The following is a 25,149-nucleotide window of genomic DNA, read 5'->3' on the forward strand; positions in this document are numbered from 1 at the left end:
TCAAAGTGGCACTATTTGATGTGAAAATTGAATAAAAAAAAATAAAAAAATGACAACATGCCTTGTCTAGAGCAATTTCCATGAAAACAAGTGAAGCATGCATGGTCCCCCGTGAGTGCACAGTGAATGAGGTATAAAAATAATGACTAAGTTCAGCATTTACCCCCCCCCAAGTCCCCAGGGGACGTCAAATCCTGGTGAAAATGAACAAACGGTGCAGTTTCAGGCTTTAACATATGTAAATTTGCGTTCTGCACCATGCAAAACTGCTGATTAGACACACACAGAAAATTTGGAACAAATATGGTAAAATAGTCCCAAAAATGGAGCGTTTTTATTAGCCTTAAAAGAGCCTCTAGGGCACACCCAATAGTTATTGTGAAGTATAGACAAACAAAATTATATAGAAATCAGTTACAACTTTTCAGAAAGTTTTATAAAATTCTAATTTTTTTTAAAAAAGAACAAAAGTGTCATTTTAACCCGAAAGGCACTCCTAGTGTTCCGTTACATTTTTACTCATATCATGTTTAATGTTTGTGCAAAATTTCAAACAATTCCAAGGCATAGTTATTGAGAAAAGTGCGGACAGATGAACAGACAAGGGTGAATTTACAGGTCCACCCTCTTGTCAGAGAGCCAAAAATTATTAAATTATATGAATTCTGCCGGTCTCATGAACTCAAAAAAGGTTATGTACATAGAAATTGTAAAACTTTTTTTCTTATCCAAACTTATGATAACAGTTTCTTTGTCTTTACTTCTGAACATACACTTTCTCCATCAAAACACATGAACATTTGTAGCGGTGGTATTTCAGACAACAGTAGCAGGAGTGAGAGTTCCTAGTTAATGATATTGAATCTATATTTAATTTCTAAGCTTGGTACTGAATACCTAATATACATAAAATCTGAGCACAGCCAAAAACCTGAAAGAAAAATCAAGTTGTTATTTTTTTAATGAATTAAAATCTATTAAAATCCATTATTCTTGAGTAAATTTTTTTTAATGAATTAAAATCTATTAAAATCCATTATTCTTGAGTAAATTTTTTTTCCCCCAGATTGATAAAACATTTACAGGTTCACCCTCCTTTTGCCAGAGGGCCAAATATTATTAAATTATATGAATTCTGCCGGTTTCATGAACTCACTCAATACAGTTTATGTACATAGAAACTGTTCTCTAATGGACTTATAATAACCATTTTTTTTTTCTCATCCAAACTTATGGACTCATGATAACAGTTTCTTTGTCTTGACTTCAGATGATAAAATTTTATCATATGAAAAGCAAAATAATATAAAACATTCTCTGATATTTTTAACAGAATTTTGAATTTTCCAAAACCACAACATTCACTGTCATTTTTGCCTTGATCACTAAAAGATTAAAACATTTTTTTTTAAAAGGCTTTTGAATATTTTTTTTTGTTTCATCTAAATAAGATTTAGGATGACTTGCTATAAGAATATGCAAAAATATTATAATATAAGTACCTGAATTTCAAATAATTCTAACTTTTTATATCACTCTATAGACTTTTTTAATATACGGCATAATCACGTTGACACACCAGTTCCCGCCAGATCACCAAAGTTAAGCAATGTTGAGCCTGGTCATTACTAAAATGGGTGACCAATTTGGGAAGTCCAGGTGCTGTATGTAGGAGGACGTCGACATCCCCCTGCAAAAAGTTGCAAAAACCTAATGTCGTCATCTCCCCTAACGGGGATATACATGCGACTGGGGACCACCTGTGAATTTCATACTCCCCTGAAACTTCCTCCTTCGGAGGAAGCCAGTTAAACCCTGAGTAGGGTTGGTGTTGAACCCTGAATAGGGTTGGTGTTGACTGCACACACACGTTATGCAATGAGGAGGCTGACCAGTACCAGATGGGTGATCATTTTGGGAATGTTAGGTGTCGTATGTATTGAAAACAACTCCTGCAGCTATGTATCACAGTTGGGCCACCATAGGTGAATAAGCAAGAAATTGCTGAAAGAAATTATCATATTTTTAGCAAAATGCGCAGTTATTTATCGATTTTTTAAATTTTTTTTTTGGTATCGATTCTTCAAAGTATTTTCTATCTAATGGTATATTAGCAACATTGGACTCACTAAAAGATTAATTAATTTCTCAACGATTTAATGTAGTGTTTTTCGTAAAAATAATGAAAGTATATATATATATTTTTTTTTTTTTTGCTAATCTGAAAGATAATAATTATTAACATATTAAACGAATTTCACATTTCAAAACACAAAAGATGAAAAATAAAACATTAAAAGTTCGGATTTCAATCTTAAAATCTGATACGTGCGTAGTTGATTTTTTTTTATCTACAATCCTCACCCTCCCCACAATAAAATATATTTTGCTCAATTTCGACTAATTATTTTAAGGATATTTGTACCCACAAATAAAGAAGGGGTGGGGAATATATATATATATATATATATATATATATATAGATTATGAAAATAAAAAAGTACACCATTATAAAGTTCATTCTTCACTTAATAATCAGTGAAAATTTCGTATTGATTGGATAATTGATTTTTGATAGATTTTTAAAGAGAGACTCTATCAAAAGATACTTACTCCCTCCTTTCGTGTTGGCTGTGCCTAATAAAATCAGGGTTTTTTTGTGTGTTTGTTTTTTGGGTACATTTTTTTACTTTTTTTTACGATTAATAGCAACTTGTCGCCATTACAAGTCTTATTTTTATGTTTATTTCTTGAGAGGTTAAGAGGAAGGTAATCAGTGATAAATTTTAATGTACTTGTACAGTTTAAACAAGACATTAAAAAATGAAAATATCGAAAAAAAAAAAAAAAAAAAAAAAAGGTGTACGTATCCGTTATGGAACGAAGTCCTTCGAAAAAAAATTTCACTTAATTTCATCAAGTAGTTTCTTTTTTTACAGAGAAAAAAACTATTTGTTTTGATACCGAGCAAAAGGTTCGAATTTTATGAAGAAAAGCTAGTATTAAAGATGGTGAGGGAGTGTCGGCGCTTTAACCGGAGTTATCTCCCCGTGGCGTATTCTAAAGATGGCGGACTTCAATGCGCCGTCATAAAAACGTGTTTTTCCGCTGTAAACAAAAAAAAATACTCGATCAAATTAAGTGAAATTTTTTTCCAGAGATCTTCAGTCCAAAACATACGTACAATATAACCTTTTTTCCGATATTTTCAATTTTTAATGTCTTGATTATACTGTACAAGTAGCAATTTTAATTATAGTGGAGCGAGAGTCAGCGCTCCCATAAAATTTGATTTTGTTAGTCAAAATAAAAAATACTTTTTAAAAAAATTACGTAATTTTTGGAATCTGACAGTTTCGTTCCATGAAGATTTTCTCTAGATTCGTTTATTTACGTTTTTTAGGTTGAATTCTGGACTTAAACCAAAATTTGTTTATGCTAATGTATGTTTAATTTGGTAAAATTTTACATTAAGGCCCGTCTCACGTTCGTATATAACAAAATTTTTTTTTTTTTTTTTTTTTTTTTTTGTAGATCTTGGTGTGCTAAAAACGAATCTGCAAACCGTTTCCGTCGTAAAAAATAGTTTTCATGATATGAAGAAATTACTTTTTCGAAAAGTGGGTGATCACTTTTCCATGTAAATTTAAATTAAAATGAGTACCCACTTTCTGGCCACCCGAGAGAGGGGGCATTTTAATTTCAATAACTAATCGATTAAAAGTTTTTAAAAAATGAATAAAATAAAAACAAAAGATCGGTAAATGTGTTGGTCAAGTAGAGGCGAGAAGTTATAATTTTTATTAATATACGGAGATCTTGAAACTTTTAAACTTGTTTCTAGCATGGAATTTCTAGCTCAAAGTTTGAAGGCAAAAGTAGAGTATTATAGTTCATTCGCGCTCGAAAAGCCAAATAAAAACAAATTCATCGCCAGCGCGCGCGCCCCTGTCGTATTAAAGACCTGAACAAGCATCATGTGAAACTTACAAGTTATCTTTACTAATCCTACTCCCCTCCCTTTTGATATCACTTTGACTTGAATCACTTAGCATCACAATACAAAAACAGATGCTCGATACATCGTTTATTACATAAACGGGGGAATCATCACATATCATTGATCTGAGATCAATGAAAATAAATCGATTAATATTAAAAAGAACATTTTTTTGTGGTGGGAAAAATATTTCACACTTTTATTCAGATGGTATATGAACATCGTTCGTTTCTCTCATCTTCCAATGAGTCAGCACTCGTTCTTTCTCAATAATAAAATTAATCATTTTAAAAAAAAAAATCATAAAACCTGTTTATTTCCGGAAATGGATTTATTGGGACAAATTGATTTCACTAATATAATTCAATAATGAATTCCAATTAAATAATGTATATATAATCTGAGGTCATTGTTTTCCAGATATTAAGTAACCAATGAAGTTTAACGAGGTTAATACAAGAGTGCTCAATCATTTTTTTTTTTTTTCATTTTTTGATAATTCGGAATCTTAACTCATTGTTCTAAGGTAGATAACTATTTTATTACCTGAACGAGCTCGACCCCCCCCCCCACGCCGCAAAAATAATTCCTTTTCACGTTTTATTTTTTTTCTGCGAATTATCGTCATATTAGCAGGAAAATATTTTTTGAAAAGTTCATTTAATGATTTAACATTTAAGGAAGAACGACCGCAAAGTGGGGTATCAATTTAATAGAACGGTATAATTGAAAAGTGATCCCCCACGTTAATAGTCATTAAATAAACTTTTAAAGAAAATTTAGTCAATTTTTACGACGTGTCCTAATGGCTCCACTGGACACTGCCCCAGTGCCCCACTGCCCCACCCAGCGTATTGTAACACCCCAACCTCTCCATATTAAGAACGGCTTTCGAAATAAACACCACCACCCTCAACCTCGAAAGCCGTTCTTAGCATGAGGAGGTTGGAGGGGGGTATTCCGAAAGCCGTTCTTAACATGGGAAGGTTGGGTGTTTATAATACGCTGGGACACGTCGTAAAAATTGACCAAAAATTTTTCTTGCTAATATGAAAGTTAAGTCTGTTATCGATCGACGATAATTGTCAGAAAAAAATAAGAAAACGTGAAAAGGAATTATTTTTAGGCAAGGGGGAAAGCTCGTTTAGGTCCACCAAAAATTGTCTTAAATAGAGTTACCTCAATATGTTAAGATTTCGTATTTTATTATTCCTAACCGAAGTTTTAAGTCCAGCAAAAATCGGTTTGATTCGGTTCAAATTCTGTAAAAGCACAAAGTTCAGAAATTAAATAACTAGCTGCATTTACCCAGTGTTCCTATTTACTTGCGTCCCCACGAGAGCAGAGTACGACACAGGATAGGTTTTTAATGTGGGGAAAATTCAGCTCCTCAAAAAGGAGCACTTTGGGTAGGAACAAAAATTAAAATTGTCTCAGTCTAGAAGGATTTCTCCTCCACTGATCGAAAACAGAGCAGATACTACACCTTGTTCCTAGCCAAAAGGCCAAGTAATAAAGTTTATCCACCCAGTGTTTCTCGTGAGATATGTTTACTTTCGCTTTTGCTTGACATTTGAAAATCACAGTTTCATCTGTGTGTGAGGGGTCAGGGGAAAGGGTAAATTTTTAAATAAATAAACGTTTACTCGATGGTGCCCGAATGAGGAGTTCGGATAAAAAAAAAAAAATTAAATAAAGTTCTTTTAATTCGTTGTAGTTTCCCATTATTATTTTTATTCTACTTATTCGATTAAAATTTAATATGTAGTTAATTATCAGTTACATATAGGCGAGAAACACAGAGACACACTCGATTTTGTCGGGTAGTTTTATTAATATGAAGATAAAAAGAAAACTGTTTTATTACTATTATTATTATTGAGGAGGAAGAAACCTCAGGCAAAAAAAAAAAAAAAGATGAAATAAAACTGGCCCCAAATTTAAGTAAAAATAATAAACAAATAAATAAGAATTATAAAGAAGTCGCGATATAATTATGTTAAATACACAGTCGATTAACTAATAAAAGAATTAAATCAAAATAACTGAAGGAGTAAAAACAAATCGTATTATTTAACATTATTATTAAAAAAAAAAATGCCATTCAAAAAAAAAAAAAAAAACAAGGGTAAGAAGTATTTCCCTGACACTTCCATAATCTTCATCCAATGAAAAAAAAAAAAGAATAAAATAAACGCTAACATTGTACAGAAAAATACATAAATAAACACATTCCTACTCACCTTACATGATACTTGGTAGATCGTAAAGCCTTTGCTGTGTTTCACGGGATTTTTTACTTCAAAACACCAAATTATTTCGTCTGTATTCCGCGGTCTGCTCGTCGCCATTGCAAGTTCTCTTGCAACAAACTCTTCGGCCGGGTAAAAGACCCTTTTGGTTTCGTATTACAAATTTCATTTTCAACATCGAAACAAAGAAATCAATTAAACAATCTAAATAAAATTTCGAATATTAAATTAAAAATAAATATAAAATTTTTACCATTTGACAATAGTTTTTTAAACAAAAAATATATATATATATATTTAAAATGATGATACGAAACGGAGAGCTGGATTTTTTTTTTTAATTTCTTCTATGGCCGGCCAGAATTTAGTCACATTTTTTTTTTTAAATTAAGTTTATTATCATTTTTTTTTTAATTGAAAGAAAATCGTTTTAAAGACGTAAGTAACCATAAATACTTATTTATGGGTCTTTTAACAATATTAAAGAAAATGAAACAGAAAGAAAAAGAAATGCGGATTTTAATGCTGTATCCTTTTTGTCAAGATTATTGTCAAATTTACGTATCTAAATGATGTTTTTATTTTCTGACATAATCAAGTTTTCATTTTATTTTTCTCTAAAAATGATCTATTAATTTTATATATTCAATTTTTTAAATTAACTGTTTTTGCTGTTCTATCGGATTTACAGCGACGACGGAGGAGATGATTATCGAGTGTTTAATTTACAATTTTTGAACGATTATCGAGACTCCGGAGATGATCGTCTAATGTTAGACATTTTGGTGCAACTTTATTATAATGTTTTGTCCAACCAAATCGTGTATTTTCGAAAAAAGGAATTTCAGGAAAAAACATTACGTACTTGCGTGTCATGTCGAAATTAGTATAAATGGTAAACGTGCTCAATAGCTGACCCTAATCGGGGTTGCCAGTCTATAATCAATATTTGAAACTAAATCTTTCAGAAGAAAAGGCCAGATTAATAATTGTAGCCAAATTTTCATAAACAAAAAAGTCAAATTGAAAAAACAAAATATATGTCCGTAAAATACATAAACGTTTTATATATTTTCACGTCATTATTGTTATTTTTTGTGTAGATTTGGTTTGGTGATGTTTTAAACCGACGCATTTCATATATATTTATATATTGAGGGGTTTAGCTCTCAAATATTTGCATCTTTTTAAGATTTTTTTCCGAAAAAAAAAAAATGGAAGTTTATTTGTTGATGTGTGATTTGGCGACATCTAAAGGTTTTCGGGTATTCTGAAAATGAATATGGCATGTAAAATTGTCGCCGACAGATTAAAATAACGTTAAGCTTTCCGACGCAAGCCAAACTACGCACATGCATACATTGTTTTGCTTATGGCAAGATTATTTGTCGGCGACAATTTTACATGTGTTATTCATTCGGTTTTAGACTTCCCGAAAACCTAAACCTGTCGAATTAAGGTGAATATGAAAGGTGGATTTTTAGCCCCCGCACGTAACATTTTTTTTATTTACTTACGTTGCCCTAGTAACTAAACGATTATTTGTCACTTTTACAAACATTTATTTTTAAAAAAAAGTTTTACTCTTTATGAATATTAAAAGAAAAAAAGGTACTGGTCGCGATTAGAGTTCCCTGCCGAACACTCTAAAAAAACACTGACTTCTCCCTACGCATGAGCAAAGGACATGTTTTAGTTGCCATAATAACTAAACGATCATGAATTTTTATCGACTTTGTTTTACTGTTTATGAATATTGAAATAAGACATTACTACACATTCATTAATAATATCTCACTTTTAATCACTTTTATCGACTTTTTTTTTACTGTTTATGTGTCACTTTTATCGACTTTTTCTTTTCTTTTTTAATAGCATTTTCTTAAAATGAATATTAAAATAATTTCCCAACTTTTTTCATTTCTATGTGTTTTTAGTTTTGTGTGTTGAATGAAACTTTTTTTTTTTTCATTACAACAATAGTTATCGACCCCGGTTCTTTGGCTGACAAACGACATCTGTCGGCGGTTCTTGAAACTAAATTACACGCATTCGCCTCATGTTACTGACATGCAGAAGTGCCAATGGTGCTATAGGTGTTATTGTAAATTAACACTCTTAGCTAATTCCGTAAAATGAGATTCTACTTTTTTAGGCGAATTTGCACCCTCCCCATGTTAAGAATGGTTTTTTAAATAATAACGTTATTTCAGCACGGATCAATAAGTGCACTAGTACCACAAAATGGTGATAGAATAATAAATTTACTTACGTTTAATCAATGTTATTTTTGCACCATTCATTCACTTTTATCGACTTTTTCTTTTTTTTTTTTTAATAGCATTTTCTTTTTTAAATGACTACGTTTTACTGTTTATGTCTCACTTTTATCGACTTTTTTCTTTTTTAATAGCATTTTCTTAAAATGGATATTAAAATAATTTCCCACTTGTACAAACATTTTTACATGCGCATATAAACAACTATTTTTTAAAAAATTTTAACTTTTTTCATTTAATGAATAAAATAAATCATTTATCATTACTATGTGTTTTTAGCTTTGTGTGTTGAATGAAACTTTTTTTTTTCATTACAACAATGATGAAACAAATATTCCGGCTTGCGGTAAGGAAGGGTTACGCATGCCCGGAAGGAATTGGTTCCTGTTCATTTACTTCGATTACAACACAAGACAACTTTATTTTCCAAAATGTTTACAGAGCTAACCGAATGGACCAAGGATTTTGAATCCGCATATCAGTTCCTTAAGGAAAGGAAGATAGTTGCTTCAAAAATGAACTGCATTGTATGTCAGCGAGAGATGACAGTCATTAACTACCGGGGAACGAGAAGATTCCGTTGCAAAACGCACAAAACCCAAACAGCAAGCCTAACCAACGGGTCATATCTGAAACAGTCAAAATTGACTTTCTCAGATTTTATCAGAGTGGTATACTCATGGGCTAGACAGTTACCTGTGTCTGTAGCAACTGATGTGTGCAAATTACACAAGAGTACCGTTATTCAATGGTATCAGTATTTAAGAGACATTACAAGTCACCATTTGACGTTGAACCAAATTGGTGGACCAGGACATATAGTAGAAGTAGAAAAAAAAAAAAGTTTCATTTAACACACAAAACTAAAAACACATAGAAATGAAAAAAGTTGGGAAATTATTTTAATATTCATTTTAAGAAAATGCTATTAAAAAAGAAAAGAAAAAGTCGATAAAAGTGACACATAAACAGTAAAAAAAAAAGTCGATAAAAGTGATTAAAAGTGAGATATTATTAATAAATGTGTAGTAATGTCTTTTATTTCAATATTCATAAACAGTAAAACAAAGTCGATAAAAATTCATGATCGTTTAGTTACTATGGCAACTAAAACATGTCCTTTGCTCATGCGTAGGGAGAAGTCAGTGTTTTTTTAGGGTGTTCGACAGGGAACTCTAATCGCGACCAGTTAACCGAAAAAAAATTACTTAACATTTATTAATAATTTCTCACTTTTACAAACATTTTTTTTTAACTTTCTTCTTGGTGCCAATGCAGAGAGTGATCCGCGCTATTTTTTAACTCGTATTTCCACGTTTAATTAAAGTTTTATGTTTTTTAGTCAATTGTAAGGTTAAAGTACAGAATAGGGACAAAATACCCTCCCCTCCTCCATGTTAAAAATGGCTTTTTAAGTTTTTTTTTTTTTTTTTTTTTTTTTTTTTTTTTTATTACATTTTCACCCCAAACAAGGCACATTGCCACTTTGGTGTAGGGGGCTACTATCAGGGGAAACATCTACTGGGGTACTATGTAGGGATTAGGGCAGCGAGATGTTGGTTCGCGTTGCACTTGAACTTATGCATGTCAGTACAGTTGGGGAAGCAGTGACCCGGAACGGAATTCCAAAGTCTAGCAGTTCTGGGGAAGAAACTACTGGAGTAGAAGGATCTTTTACATCTAGGGATCTCTACAGTGTGGGGGTGGGATTTTGCAGCTTGTCGGGTCTGTCGAGGGTGTTCACGTCGTGGGGGCACAAGTGCTTGCAGTTCTTCAGAGCATTCACCATTATAATACTTGTAGAACAGGCAGAGGGATGCAACGTTTCGACGATGGGACAGAGGCTGAAGTTTTGATGCCAGTTTAGGGCCTATCAGATTTGCGACTCTCTTTTGAACCTTGTCAAGGAGCGAGAGACTAGTAGCCGATGCACCGGCCCAAATGTGACAGCAATACTCCATACATGGGCGAATAGTGGCCTTATAGAGGTACAGGATACTTTCGGGTGTTAAAAGTTTTCTAGCACGGTAGAGAGAGCCCACCTTCCTTGCAGCGGCCCTGGCAATGCCCTCGATGTAACTGTTCCAACTCATGTTTCCAGTGAACGTTAGGCCAAAGAGCTTGAGAGACGTACTCTCAGATAAAGAGTCGTTGGCCATTGCTATAGGTGGTAGAGAAGGTTTCTTGTAATTATTGAATGAAACCAGTTTTGTCTTGGTGGCATTGAACGTGACCATCCATTTTTGTCCCCATTCCACTACTGATTGGAGGTCATCCTCTAGTGTTTCTGCCATTACTTTAGATATATGTTCGTTTGTTTTCCTGTCGTGCCTGCTATAGAGTGTGGTGTCATCAGCATATATCCCCATCTCAGAGGCAATCTTGTCGGGGAGGTCATTTATGAATATCAGGAACAGCAGAGGTCCCAGGATAGATCCCTGGGGCACTCCCGCATTTATATCATATTGTTTAGATGTACGACCGTCGAGGACAACCTGGATTTTTCTCTTATCTAAGAAGGATTTAATTACGTTAAGTATTCTACCAGTGATACCGTAAGATCTAATCTTCCTGAGGAGACCCTCATGCCATACCCTGTCAAAAGCCTTAGATATATCTAGAGCTACCGCTCTTCCCTCTCCCGCTTTGTCCAGTGAATGGTATATGCGTTCAGAGATTACAGTGAGGATGTCTGCCGTGGAACGGGCTTGTCTAAATCCATATTGACGATCGGTCAGAAGTTTAGCATCTGTAAGGTGCTGGACTAGAGCATGGTTAATTAAGGTCTCAAATATTTTGGCAAAAAGTGGGAGGAGGCTAATAGGGCGATAATTTAATGGGTCATGGAGGCTACTGGGCGATAATTTAATGGGTAACGTTTATTTCAGCACGGATCAGAGGATCACTCTCTGCATGAGTACCTTCTTTTTAAATGACGACTTTTATCGACTTTTTTTTTTTTTTTTTTTTTTTAATAGTATTTGCGGATGGGTATGCTGACAACAAATATCAGTTAAATTTTGCAAATAATTTTTCACCCCCCCCCCTCCCAAATGGTGTTTATTCCGAAATCCGTTGTTAACATGGAGAGGTTGAGGGTGTTTATTCTGAAAACCGTTCTTAACATTTGCGGAAGTGGACCTAATGTAAAAAAAAAATAAATAAAATAACTAAACCATTTACTGATAATTTCTCACTTTTACAAATATTTTTAATTTACATGCGCGGATGAAGAACATATTGTTGAATGGTGCGAAAACAAAGCGTTTTTGTAATAAACTTCGGGTTTGCAAAATTTAACTATTTGTTGTCAGCATACCCATCCGCAAATACTATTAAAAAAAAAAGTCGATAAAAGTCATTTAAAAAGAAATTTAAAAACAAATGTTTGTAAAAGTGAGAAAATTATTAAATGTTTAGTAACTTTTTTCTTTTAATATTCATAAAGAGTAAAACTTTTTTCAAAATGAATAAATAAATGTTTGTAAAAGTGACAAATAATCGTTTAGTTACTATGGCAACATCAGTAAATAAAATGTTACGTGCGCATGCGTCAGCCTTGACTAGGGGGGGGACTAAGGAAGCAACTATTATTTTTTTCTGCTAGTCGCCATGGAACTCAACGCCCAAGGAATACCGATTGTTTTTAAAATGTTGTTTTAACCAAAAACTTTATTTCGTACTTTTCATGCAGAAAATAGTAACATATCCAAAAATTACGAAAAATCATCGCGTAGGAAGTTATTTCGTTTTTTTTTTTTTTGTTTTTTTTTACGACCTGCCACGGCGTAGTATAAACACCCCCCAACCACCTTATGTTAAGAACGGGTCGGCTTTCGAAGTTGAGGGGGTGTTTATTCCGAAAACTGTTCTTAACCTGGGGAGGCTGAAGTGTTTATAATACGCTCTGGGGCACGTCGTAAAAATTTACCGTTATTTCTAGTTAAAAGTAATTTTTATGGTAAAATAGCATTTTTCTTAGACATTATATAGGCAGTAGAAGGCCAAATTCAGGGGACTTAACTCCGAAAAGAATATTTTAGATTACTTGTGTCATGGCTGCAATATTTTTGTCTATTGCGATAGACTTTTTTTCTTTTCTTTTTTTTTTACTAAAAATACAATAGCAGTTGTTCTACTAGATGAATTTTCGCAATTTTTTGGATATATTATTATTTTCGACATGATTATTCAGCATGGGGTATTTAGTAGAGCAAACATCAATGAAGAAAACAGCCAAAAATTCAAATACATAACAAAAAAATGTTACCAAAGGCAAGATAAATTACTCTTCTACATACCTGGATAAGTTTTGTGTATTTTAACAGAATTTTAAGCATTTATTTAGTTTGAAAGACAAGTAGTGTCGAGTAGGTAAGTTAAACGGGCTATCAAGATGGCCAACGAAAGCGTGATGTCTTCAGAGCGTCGATAATGGTTCAAAAGTGGAAAAATTAATTAAATATTGATAAAAATCCACCATATAAGTTTTACTGCGACACTTATATGAGAGATTTCTATCAGTATAAGAAAATTTTACAAAATACTGTCAGAAACTCACCCAATATATGTTACCGTGACATATATTGAGTGAGTTTCGAACAGTATTTTGTATAATTTTTTAGTTTTAACTCATTATTAAACGTTCACATACTTAGGTGTCAGCTTGCACCATTTTTATTGTTCACACTTGTTTTTCGAACACTTAAAAGTGAATAAAAACATTAAAAACTTTTTCCAGATAGGTAGAAGAGTAACTTATCTTGCCTTTGCTAACATTTATTTATTACTAGCAGGACCCATTAACCGATGTCCCCCGGTGGAAGCATGACATGTCACCCTCATAAAAAAATTAAACTACAGTTGTTGTTGGTGGCCACTGCTGTTGTTGGTGGCCACCGGCAGCCATAGCCAAAATGAAATAATCTGGCTTCGACTGGCGATCAGTGCTGGTTTGGGCTGATAACCTACAAGTACTGTTTGATTCTAAAAAACAAAGCAAGTAAGGGAATATGTAAATTAGTATGAATTAATAAAATTATGAAAAATTGTCCATTAAAATAATAATGGAAAGTAAAAACAGAAGTTTTCCAGGTTAGGGATTCTCATTGTATATGAACTGTTTAGAGTGATCGAATTCAGTGGTAGCAGTCCTAACTGTTTCCATTTGTTGTTCAAGTCTTCCTCTTTTCAACTCTTTCTCCAATAGTATTAAAGCAAATTCCAGTTTTACATTCTCTTCTTTTAATGTGTAAAACAAAACAATTACGACTTTTTTCAGTTCATAACATTTTTTATTTACTGATGTTGCCGTAGTAACTAAACGATTATTTGTCATGTTAAGAACAGCTTTTGGAATAGACACCCCATTATAGGAGTTGGGTGAAAACATATTTGCCCCAAATTTAGCTGTGATATTAGTTGCCAGCATACCCACCTGCAAACGCGATTCTTGTAAGATAGAATATTGTAGAATATCTGCATGAATATAATTACACTAAGCACCGCCAAAACTGGGGGGGCAGGTCAGTACTTTTTGACGGACCGTCTTTTTAAAAATCTACCAAAAATCAGGTAATTATCCGATCAATACGAAATTTTCAGCGATTATTAGGAGAAGAATGAACTTTATAACAGTGTACTTATTTTTCATAAACGATATTTATATACATATATTTTTTTGCTTACAAAACCCCCCCTTGTTTTGAAGTGGGAACAAATATGCTTAAAATAATCATCTGAAACTGAAAAAACATATTGTGTTGTTGTAAGGGACAGAATTATAGATTTAAAAAAAAAAAAAAAAAATTGTTTGCATACCTTATTTTGACGTCTGAATATCAGAACTTCGATTGTGTTTAATTATCCCGCTTTTGAGTTTTGAAGTGTGAAATTCGGTGAATATGTTAAGTAAAATAATTAATTTAAGTTAAGCAAAACAAAAAAAAAATTTTTTTAATATTTATACGAAAAAAGCCATTTTAAAATTTTTAATAAATAAATTAACAATTTTTTTTTAGCGAGCCGAATAATGCATGACCATTATTAAACAGGGCATGCTTTGAATAATCGATACAAAAAAAAAAATTTGATAAATATTGTACCCTTTGTGTTAAAAATAGCATCATTTTTTTCGATCTCGTTTGAAAACGTTTGCCGCCTTTCGACTACGGTGGACCAAACGCGCTGAAATAATTTTTTTTTATTCTGCTTTAAATTGCCCCCCCCATTTTGGGGAGCCTGGCCCCCACGCACATACACATTAAAAACCAAACTCATACAAATGGTCACCCATCTGGTACTGGCCAGCCTCAGCTTAATAATACATTGAAATTTTCGTCACTGAAAAATAAGTTTTTTTGGCCTGTTTGGTCTTCCATAGTTTTCTTATCATCAAAAGAAAACGTAAACAGAGTCGATCTGAACTCTACGTCGACGCGAAATATTTGGTTACCTATATGAATAAGTGGAATTATTTAAAATTCAGGTACTTATATTATAATATTTTTGCATATTCTCTTAGAAAATCATCCTAAATCTTAGTTAGACAATAAATAAATAAATTAATTATTTCAAAAACCCTTTTTTTTTAATATTTAAGTACGTTTTTTGTGCAAGACAAAAAATGTCAATTGTTAACTTTTTGGGAAAATTTAACATTTAAAATTGAATTAAAAATAGTAGAAAAAGTTTTATATTATTCTGTTTTCTATATGATAAAATTCAGGGCTTTATCTTTCTGGAAAAAAAAAAGTTACTCAGAAATAATGGATTTTAATAAATGTAATTTAGTTTTAAAAAACAACAACAACTTGATTTTGCGGCCATTTTTGGCGGTGCCTAAATTACACGTAATAGGTAACTAAAGATATCAGTGTTCAGAAAGTCAATCTCAAATAACGATGCTGGAAAGTTTTTCTGATCGTTTCGATGGTTTTTCACACTGACTAACCAAGCAAAAACGGGTGAAAAATTAAATACCCAACAAATAAATGTTACTAAAGTTAAGATAAGTTACTCTTCTACCTACCTAGATAAAATTTAAGTTTTTTTAATTTGCTTTATTTCTTATTTTATTTTATTTTTTTTTGCTTCAAAATAAAGGTAGTATAAATTACAACAAAAAAGGGAGGTAATAATTTTCTGAAATCTTAGGCAAATACAGCAAAACTCAATTTTCACTAATTGTCTTTGAAAACTGTTTTTATTAATTATTAATTTTCTGCATTATTGTTTTTTTTTTAAATTTTTGTATATGTTTATTACTGTGACATGCCAATTAAGTATTAGGTTGAGAAGAAAGTTCTTGCAAAATTTTTAATTTTGATTTCAAATGAAGTATTTTCAAATAGGTTATAATACCTTTACTTTATATATCATTTTAAAGAGCGTTTTTCACTCTATCTAATTATTTAAATTACAATCGTTTTAAAACGATTATGTTCTCTTTTCAGAATGTTTGAATACAATATGGAAAAAAAAAGCAAATTCGCACAATTTTCTTCTTTCAATTCAAGCTAGGCCGAAAAGTTGCTGAAACAGCTAACAATATCAACAAAGTGTTTGGCCCAGGAACTACTACTGAACACCCACCACAAGAAATTTTGTGGCGATTAGTCTTGAAGATGATGAGCCTAGTGGTCGGCCATTGGATGTTGACAACGATGAATTAAGAGCCTTAGTTAAAGCCAGTTCATGCACAACTGTTCAAGAACTTGCTTCTGATTTAGACGTAACATGTACACCGATTTCCAACCAATTGAGAGAGATTTGAAAGACAAAAGAACTTGATAAATGGGTGCCTCACAAATTGAATGGCAACCAAAAAAACACCGTTATGAAGTGTTATCTTCCCTTCCTTTACACAATAAGAACGACCTGTTTCTCAACCAAGTTGTGACTTGTGATGAAAAGTAGGTTCTTTATGACAATTGACAAGCTCAGCTTAGTGGTTAGATAACGACTAAGTTTCACAACACTTCCCGAAGCCAGAGTTGCATAAAAAGAAGATCTGCGACCAGTCTCATCCATTTCAGTTTTTTTGAATGCAGGCGAAACCATTACAGCAGAAAAGTACTGTCAACAAATGGATGAAATGTATCAGAAACTTTGACAACAACAACCAGCATTAGAAAAGGCTCAATTCTACTCCATGACAATGCCAGACTCCACGTTGCTAAACCAATCCTACAGAAGTTGAATGAATTGGGCTACAAAACTCTGCCTCATCCACTATACTCTCTAGACCTTTCACCTACTGACTACCACTTTTTGCAAGTATTCTGTGTGAGCAATGCTTCAAAAACCTAAGTGATATCACTTCAGCGACTTCATTGCCATCAAAACACAAGATTTTTACGTTACTCGCATAAATACAATTGTTTTGCGTTGGCAAAAGTGTGTTGATTCTGATGGTGCTTATTTCGATAAATAATATTTTGTTTGAGCCGAAATATGTTCATCTGAATTTAATAGTTGAAAAGCTGCAATAACTTCCTTTTTAACCTGATAGATACCATTTTCTACCATTGTTTTTCATAATTTTTGGATATGTTCATCATTGCGACATAATTACGTAGATACCATTGGTTTTAATTGAAATTCAATATTTTAATGAAGAACCGCCAAATTCTGATATTTTGACTACTTTTCCATGTCCGTGTGTGTGTATACCTATGTATGTGTTTCCTTAACTTTATTGAAGTGGATTGGACAATGCCGGCAAGACGACTGTTCTGAAGAAATTTAATGGTGAGGACATTGACACAATTTCACCAACTCTTGGATTCAATATAAAAACTCTGGAACATTTAGGGTTTGTTTATTTTTATCTACCTACATGACTTTTAATACATACTAGTGATGAATATAATGAATATAATTCCAATACAATTACTGATTCTGATTCTTTTGAAGCCTCAAAATATTTAGTTATAAAGTTTTTTTTTGTTTTTTTTTTTTAATTTTCATATTATCGTAAAACCCAGTAAAAATCAGTAAATATTTGTCATTTTATTATTAGTACCAGAAATGGAAACAAAATTAAGTTTTGAATAAAAATAATTGAAAGAATCGTTTTTGGCATCGGAAAATAGGTACAAAATGCTCCAACTCCAATACTCCAAAAAGTTCCAATTTTTCTGATTTCCAATTACAATTAATCATTCCAACGCATATGCAGATATAAACACTTCCATACATTTACTCATCAATATAATGATAATAACCATTGTGTATGTGTATATTTCTATGCCAATAATTCCTGTTAATGCTAAGTTTTTTTGTAATCTCAAAGTTTCCCTGTTCCCTTCTCACTTGGCATTAGTGGGCACAAAAGAGACATACAAGCTATGTTTTTTTTTGTTTTTTTTTGTTTTTTCTGAGAAGATTTCCAATTTATTATCAAAACTGTTTTTATATTTTAGAACTTTTGCGATTGCGATTTATCATTTGTATTGTCCGAACGACTATTTCGCATCTTGGATGTTATTCTCACAACGTTTCGGTCGATGTAATCTCCAATCTATTTCTGTTACATTTCTTTGAATTTGTCAATCTTTGTCGAACTTGAGACTGAGGCAATTGTTATTTTTGTTCGTATCCAGAGTGCCCCTTTTTGGGGAGCTGGATTTTCCCCACATTAAAAACCATCCTCTGTCTTTGTGGGAAGGCAAGTAAATAGGAACAATTAACGTACACAAAACAGTTTGAACTGAACTTTTTATTTAATCCATAGGAGAAGTCGATTGGATTGTTACCCAGTCATGGCTGTCAGAACAAGAAAATCTACCCACCGCATCATGGATTAAGTAAAGAATGCAGTTGGAAATTTCGTATAGGTTTCCAAATTCCCAATTTCAAAATGCTGCATGTGAAGAAGTTAGCAAAAATATGAAAATGGCCACAAAAATGAGGATCATGATCCAATTTTTTTTTCTTTTCTTTTTTTTTTTAGTTACAAATTAAACATCTGGGACGTTGGGGGCCAGAAATCACTGCGCTCGTATTGGCGGAATTATTTTGAAAGCACAGATGGTCTCATTTGGGTGGTGGACAGTGCTGACCGAATGCGACTGCAAGATTGTAAACAGGAACTGGATGCTTTGCTGCTTGAAGAGGTATGTGCGATACGTCTGCTGGATTTGCCTCACTACATGAGGTTTGAAGGAGGAGAGGGAAGTCTGCAACGTTGGAAGGGGTTTGAGTCTATAATAAAAAGGGGACTCCTGACTCTTTTAATCATTATGATAAACGATATTTTTTTTTTTTAATCAAAATATTTCACAATTATCCATAACTCCTTCACCCTGCAATGAAAAATTAAAGTAAAGAAAAATCTTTACTGTGTATGTACCAGTGAGAGAAAAAAAATATTGTACTCCAAAAATCATGTAAATTGGTTAGCTTTATTTTCATGAAGAAAATCATTTTTAAGCGAATTTGAGGGTTTTTTTTGCTAATGCTTCCCTCCTCCCCATGTTAAGATGGCATTCTAAAATCTAGCAAAAGTTTGCATTATTTAGAATTATCTCCCTTGTCCTACACCAATGGCATCGATAGATCATCGATCATTTAGCCATAAATATTTTTTTTTTCTTTAAATAAAACTACTTGATCAATTTACATGATTTTTTGATGTATCATGTTTTCTTTCCATGACACCATAAAATTTTTTCTTTATTTTTTATTTTTGTTGTTTCTTCATGGTGAAGAAGGGGGTATGGATTTTTACCAAATATTTAAAAAAAAAATTTTTGTGATTACAAAGTTATTAAATATTATTTATTTAATGTATACAGTTTTGTCAAATTTTCAAATCAGACCCAAACAGCAATTATTCTGATATATTAATACTTGCTTTGAACGAGTTTACTTTTTTCATTATTTATTTCTCGCAAGTAATGTTTTCTTTAGCTCCAGTCTTTTTTCTTTCTCCCCAAAAATGCTATTCCAGCGAGATCTTTGCAAATGAATGCAATTCCAAAACCCATTATAACAAAGTTGTATTTTCTTTTGAAATAAATGGAAAAAATGGTTTTTAATATGAATATCAATACTCACAAAAAGCTCCGGGTTTGTATTACTGTACACATAGATTCGAAAAAGTTGTCAAAAAACAAATATATAACAAATAAATGTTATCAAAGGCAAGATAAGTTACTTTTCTACCTAACTGGATATATTTTTTGTGTTTTTATTCAATGTAACATATTTATTCAGCTCGAAAAGCATACAGTGTTTACCGATGTATTCGAAAATTCAAGATGGCGTCTCACACCCTCTTTAACACCGTAAGTATGGAAAAAGGTGTTATAAATAAAAAACTATACAAAATACTATTAAAAACTCGCCGAATATATGTCAACCTATGTCACGGTAACATATATTGAGCGAGTTTTTAACAGTATTTTATCCGGTTTTTTATTTATAACATCTTTTCCCACACTTACCGTGTTAAAGAGAGAATAAGACGCCATCTTGAATTTTCGAATACATCGGTAAACACTGTATGTTTTTCGAGCTGAATAAATATGTTACATTGAATAAAAACACAAAAAATATATCCCGTTAGGTAGAAAAGTAACTTATCTTGCCTTTGATAACATTTATTTGTTATATATTTGTTTTTTGACAACTTTTTCGAATCTATGTGTACAGTAATACAAATCCCAAAACTCCAAATTTAAAGGAGTATAGATTATGTGTTGTCAAATGTGTGTGCGTTTCTCGTCTCCACGTTACTTGGCCATTATTATTCGTTCTTCATTATTCATCAGTTATCGTCACATACAAAAACCAATTTTTATAAAAATTCAGATTTCACAAATTAATTTTCAGTCACTGAAATCTGTTTTTTTTTTCTTTTTCCTTTGGTAAATCTGTTTTTTTTTTTTTTTCTTCTTTGTTTCTTTTTTTTTCTTTTTTTTTTTTTTTCTGAATCTCATCTTATCTGCTGTAGTTGCATATTACAGCCATTACGATCTTCTGCACTCACCTTATGGACATTCAACCAGCTTCCTCCTTCAAAGGAAGATTTTAGGGAATATCAAATTCAAAAGTTGTCCCCAGTTGCATGTATATCCCCATTAAAGGAGATGCTGACTGACATAGGTTTTTGCAGCTCTTGCAGGGAGTTGTCGACATCCCTCGAACATACAGCGCTTGATATTCCTAAACGATTATCCATCAGGTACTGACCAAACTCAACATTGTTTAACCGGTAATCAAACCCATGTGTGAACGTAATTATGCTTGTATCAGTCCGATAAATATTCTGTATACCAGGGTTCAGTTAAATCTGTTAAAGAAGGCGTACAAATAATAAGCAAAGTCAAAACATTGTTATAAGCGTATTATTCTGAGGAAACAAAGAACGAAACACAAATGTGCACGAGTGAAACATTTTGCCGATATAAGGTTACGAAAGTGAATGTATATAAATAGTGATAGTACCTTTTTAAGTCATAAAAGCTTTTTTTTTTTGTTATTGTTGTCTTTTTGTTTTTCCATCAGAGATTTTTTTTTTTCTTTGTTTTTTTTTTTTTTTGTTTTTTTTTTTTTGTTATTATTGTACTTTGTTTTTCCATCAGAGATTGGCTGGAGCAACATTATTAGTGTTTGCCAACAAACAAGATCTGCCTGGTGCCCTTAAAGCCGAAGAAATCAAAGATGTACGTAGACTTTCATTTTACTATTCTTTTTTTTTTTTTTTTTTTTTTTATGAACTAATTGGTTTTGTTCACCATTTTTGGGGAAAGTTGGAATCGAAATTGAAACTAGTTCACTGACTCACTAAATATAATATTATAAATATACTGGGGGGTGGGGCTTTGCCTGAGTGTAAAATATGCTTAAATATGACCGTGCGGGGCCAAGGGAAACGACCACCCTGATTTTTAGTCTCGAGTGTCCAAGAAAAAAAAACCAAAGCTAAGTAAAATCCTTAACTGTTTTGCATGAAATTAAAGCAAATATTCTTTACATTTCCAGGCATATTTTAACTAATATTTTTCTCCACTTAAATAGACCATTTCGCAGTTTACAATCCCATCTCACTTAAATAATAAGTCAATGCTATAGTAAAGACAAATTCGGTAAAAAAAAAAAAAGAAATTATGCTAATTTATTTAGAGGATATGAAAACTTTATTTCAAAATCATTTCAACCATGTTATAAATCCAGACTTATTGCATGTCCAATTATTGCATATATTTAAAAAAAAAAAAAAAACATAAATAATTAGATTAATTGAGTTAAACCTGAAACTCAACCATTCGTTAATTTATTGATGGTTTTCCTTCACGGCGGTTAAACTTATTTCAACAAATCCTTACGGTGAATGTGACTTAAATTCTTTCTTACGGTGAATATGACTTATGCTATTAAAAAAATGCTCTGCCGAGGTTGCTCCAGTTCTGTCCAAACTTTACAATAAATGCCTTAACGAATCTTGTTTTCCCGACTGCTGGAAAACTGCCTCTGTGGTACCAGTCTTCAAGAATTCTGGTGAAAGAACTGACCCACTAAATTATCGCCCCATTAGCCTCCTCCCGCTTTTCGCCAAAATATTTGAGTCCTTAGTTAATCAAGCCCTAGTCCAGCACCTAACAGCTGCTAAACTCCTGACTGACAAACAATATGGATTCAGGCAAGCCCGTTCAACAGCAGATATCTTAACTGTAGTTTCTGAACGTATATACCATTCATTGGATAAAACAGGGGAGGGTAGAGCGGTGGCCCTCGATATATCTAAGGCTTTTGACAGGGTATGGCACGATGGTCTTCTAAGGAAAATTAGATCATATGGAATCACTGGAAGAATTCATAATGTAATTAAATCCTTCTTAAGTAATAGAAAAATCAAAGTTGTCCTCGACGGTCGTACATCCAAACAATACGACATAAATGCGGGAGTACCTCAGGGGTCTATCCTTGGACCTCTATTATTCCTGATATTCATAAACGACCTCCCTGATAAAATTGTTTCGGAGATGGGTATATTTGCCGATGACACCACTCTCTATAACAGATATGAGGGGAAAACAAATGAACACATATCCAAGGAAATGGCAGAAACACTAGAGGATGACCTCCAATCCGTAGTGGAATGGGGACAAAAATGGTTGATCACATTCAATGCTGCTAAGACTAAGCTTGTTTCCTTCAATAACTACAAGAAACCTTCTCTACCACCAATAGCAATGGCCAAGAACACATTACCTGAAAGTACTTCTTTTAAACTCCTCGGCCTAACGTTTACAGGGAATATGAACTGGAATAGATACATTGAGAGCATTGCCAAGGCTGCTGCAAGGAAGGTTGGCTCCCTCTACCGTGCCAGAAAACTACTTACGCCTGCCAGTATCCTATACCTCTATAAGGCAACCATTCGCCCATGTATGGAGTACTGTTGTCATATCTGGGCTGGTGCATCTGCTTCTTGTCTCTCGCTCCTGGACAGGGTTCAAAAGAGAGTCGCCAACCTGATAGGTCCTGAACTGTCATCTAGGCTTCAGCCTCTGTCCCATCGACGAGATGTTGCATCCCTCTGCCTGTTCTACAAATACTTCAATGGTGAATGCTCTGACGAACTGCAAACACTTGTACCTCCCCGACGTAACTACCACTGACAAACCCGACAAGCTACTAAGTCTCATCCCTTTACAGTAGAGATCCCTAGGTGCAAGAAAGCCTTTTACTCCAATAGTTTCTTCCCCAGAACTGCGGGTCTTTGGAACTCCCTTCCGGGATTCTGCTTTCTCAACTGCAATGATATGCAGAAGTTCAAGTGTAATGTTAACAAACATCTTTCTATTCATCTCCCTTCATAATGACCCCGCTAATTAAGTCCCTGATAGTAGCCCCCTGCTTCAAAGTGGCACTGTGCCTTGTTTGGGGTGAAAATTGAATTTAAAAAAAAAAGAAAAAAAAAAAAAAATGATATTTTAATTTGTCCAGATTTCGTATATATTATTATAGCTATGATTTCAAAAGTTTAAAAAAAAAAAAAAAAAAGTGTTTGAGTGCCATCAGCTAGAATCGAAACCGAAACTAGCATTTTAAGCTGGTGACGTTACCACTGTACCAACATGACACACATGTAAACTGATTAAAAATAAACTAAGATGAATGTGCAAAATGTATATTGATTTTTTTTTTTTTTTTTCAATTTTGACCCATTTTTGACCCCTTAAAACTATTTTAACCGGCTAAAGATCCGTAAAAGAACAGTCCATAAGAAATTCAATCATTTGAGGCCCCTAGTGCCGCTTTGTGACTTTTAGTTTTGGAGGAGATAGAGTTGAAAATATGGAGACAGACAGATATATATCCTTGGCCTTCTACACAAAAATTCTCCGTCAAGATTGTTTGATTTGCATGAAGTTCTTGTTATTCGTAGCTATTTATCATACTTGTAAGATATCATATTTTTACTCTGACACAAAAAGCAGCAAGGCCCAGCTGTTGCATATGAAGTCGAAAGGTTTTGACACAGAAATAAATGGTGATTGCATATGCATAGAAGTGATGTTGTCTTTACTCCATGAAATTGACACACACAGACACAGACAGAAACAACCAAAGAACAATGGATCCTGACATTGAATTCTGAATTTGTTCAGCAGGTATCTCTGACAAATTGTTATCATCCCTAACAAGAACAAAAACTGATTATTGCAAAGACAGGAAATGAGTACTGACCTTAGTCTTAGAAAGACCAAGCTGTAGGTAGGAGAACAGGAAGAGTTCCACAATTTTGCAGTCCTTGGAAAGAAACTACTGGAATAGGAAGCTGTATTACAATGAGGTATTAAAACAATGAGACCTCTAGACTAACAAGCCAAACGAGCTGGAACAAAGGAAACAGATCTGACAATTCTGAGGAACACATGGCATAATAGTATTTGTAAAAAGACTGAGACTAGCAACATCACGCCTGTAGGGCCTAATCAAATTACAGATATGTTTCTTATTAAGAACCTTTAACATAGACAAAAAAATTACATAATCATCATGTTCAGTTTGAAGTCTGTTTTAAATACTGATATGTATTGGACACCTATCTCTGACCAGGTCTTCATTTATCTCTCTTTCCCTTAAATCCATCCTTATTATTTCCTTCCATGTTTTCCTTTGCCTACCCCCGGTGAACTGAACCTGCTACCTCAACTGTTTTACATCTACTAACCCAAGAATTCTCACCCATTCTTTGAACATGGCCATACCATTGAAGTCTCTGGTTATGCGCACAACTAACTATACTGTTCAGATTGAATCTTTCTCTGAAGTCATCAGATCTAATTTTGTCATTAAGTCTCGCATCATATCATATTATACATCATATCATTCTAATATCATTTCTCTCCATGCAACGAATGTCCTCAACCCTCACTGGCCAGATTTCACTTCCATCATCACACTGCATACACATGCATGATAGACTCTTCCTTGGATCGACAGTGGTAATCTGCTGGTCAGTAATGACAGAATTTACGCTTTTGAAGAGTATATTTCAATAAACAGAGACATTTATTCAAACACTGTTTATAAACTGTTTTTATCCTGGGTGTAAAATATAAAGTGTCCTATTTTTTATACAGCATTCACTGCCAACTCC

At 33.0% G+C, this 25,149-nt stretch overlaps 2 protein-coding genes and 1 pseudogene across 3 annotated transcripts in view; 2 read left to right on the plus strand and 1 right to left on the minus strand.

The window, feature by feature from the left end:
- LOC145260360 (ribosomal protein S6 kinase delta-1-like) overlaps positions 1 to 6,393 on the minus strand; it is a 73,663-nt gene extending 67,270 nt beyond the window's left edge. The window contains exon 1 of one of the 2 annotated variants that reach the window (XM_080118292.1): positions 6,244 to 6,393. In XM_080118292.1, coding sequence (XP_079974418.1) covers positions 6,244 to 6,351 — 108 coding nt within the window. In that variant the 5' untranslated portion in view covers positions 6,352 to 6,393. The remainder of the gene's footprint in view (positions 1 to 6,243) is intronic. The other variant, XM_080118293.1, reaches the window with a different exon arrangement.
- Positions 1,553 to 1,671, plus strand: LOC145260738 (5S ribosomal RNA; annotated as a pseudogene).
- A 186-nt stretch (positions 6,394 to 6,579) lies between the features above and the next one.
- LOC145260362 (ADP-ribosylation factor-like protein 2) overlaps positions 6,580 to 25,149 on the plus strand; it is a 21,603-nt gene continuing 3,033 nt past the window's right edge. The window contains exons 1-4 of the mRNA XM_080118298.1: positions 6,580 to 6,779; positions 17,236 to 17,346; positions 18,487 to 18,649; positions 21,122 to 21,202. Of these exons, the coding sequence (XP_079974424.1) occupies positions 6,715 to 6,779; positions 17,236 to 17,346; positions 18,487 to 18,649; positions 21,122 to 21,202 (420 nt within the window). The 5' untranslated portion in view covers positions 6,580 to 6,714. The remainder of the gene's footprint in view (positions 6,780 to 17,235; positions 17,347 to 18,486; positions 18,650 to 21,121; positions 21,203 to 25,149) is intronic.

Source organism: Euprymna scolopes, chromosome 36, assembly GCF_053919585.1.
Source record: "Euprymna scolopes isolate OS-2025 chromosome 36, ASM5391958v1, whole genome shotgun sequence".
Classification (NCBI taxonomy): domain Eukaryota; kingdom Metazoa; phylum Mollusca; class Cephalopoda; order Sepiida; family Sepiolidae; genus Euprymna; species Euprymna scolopes.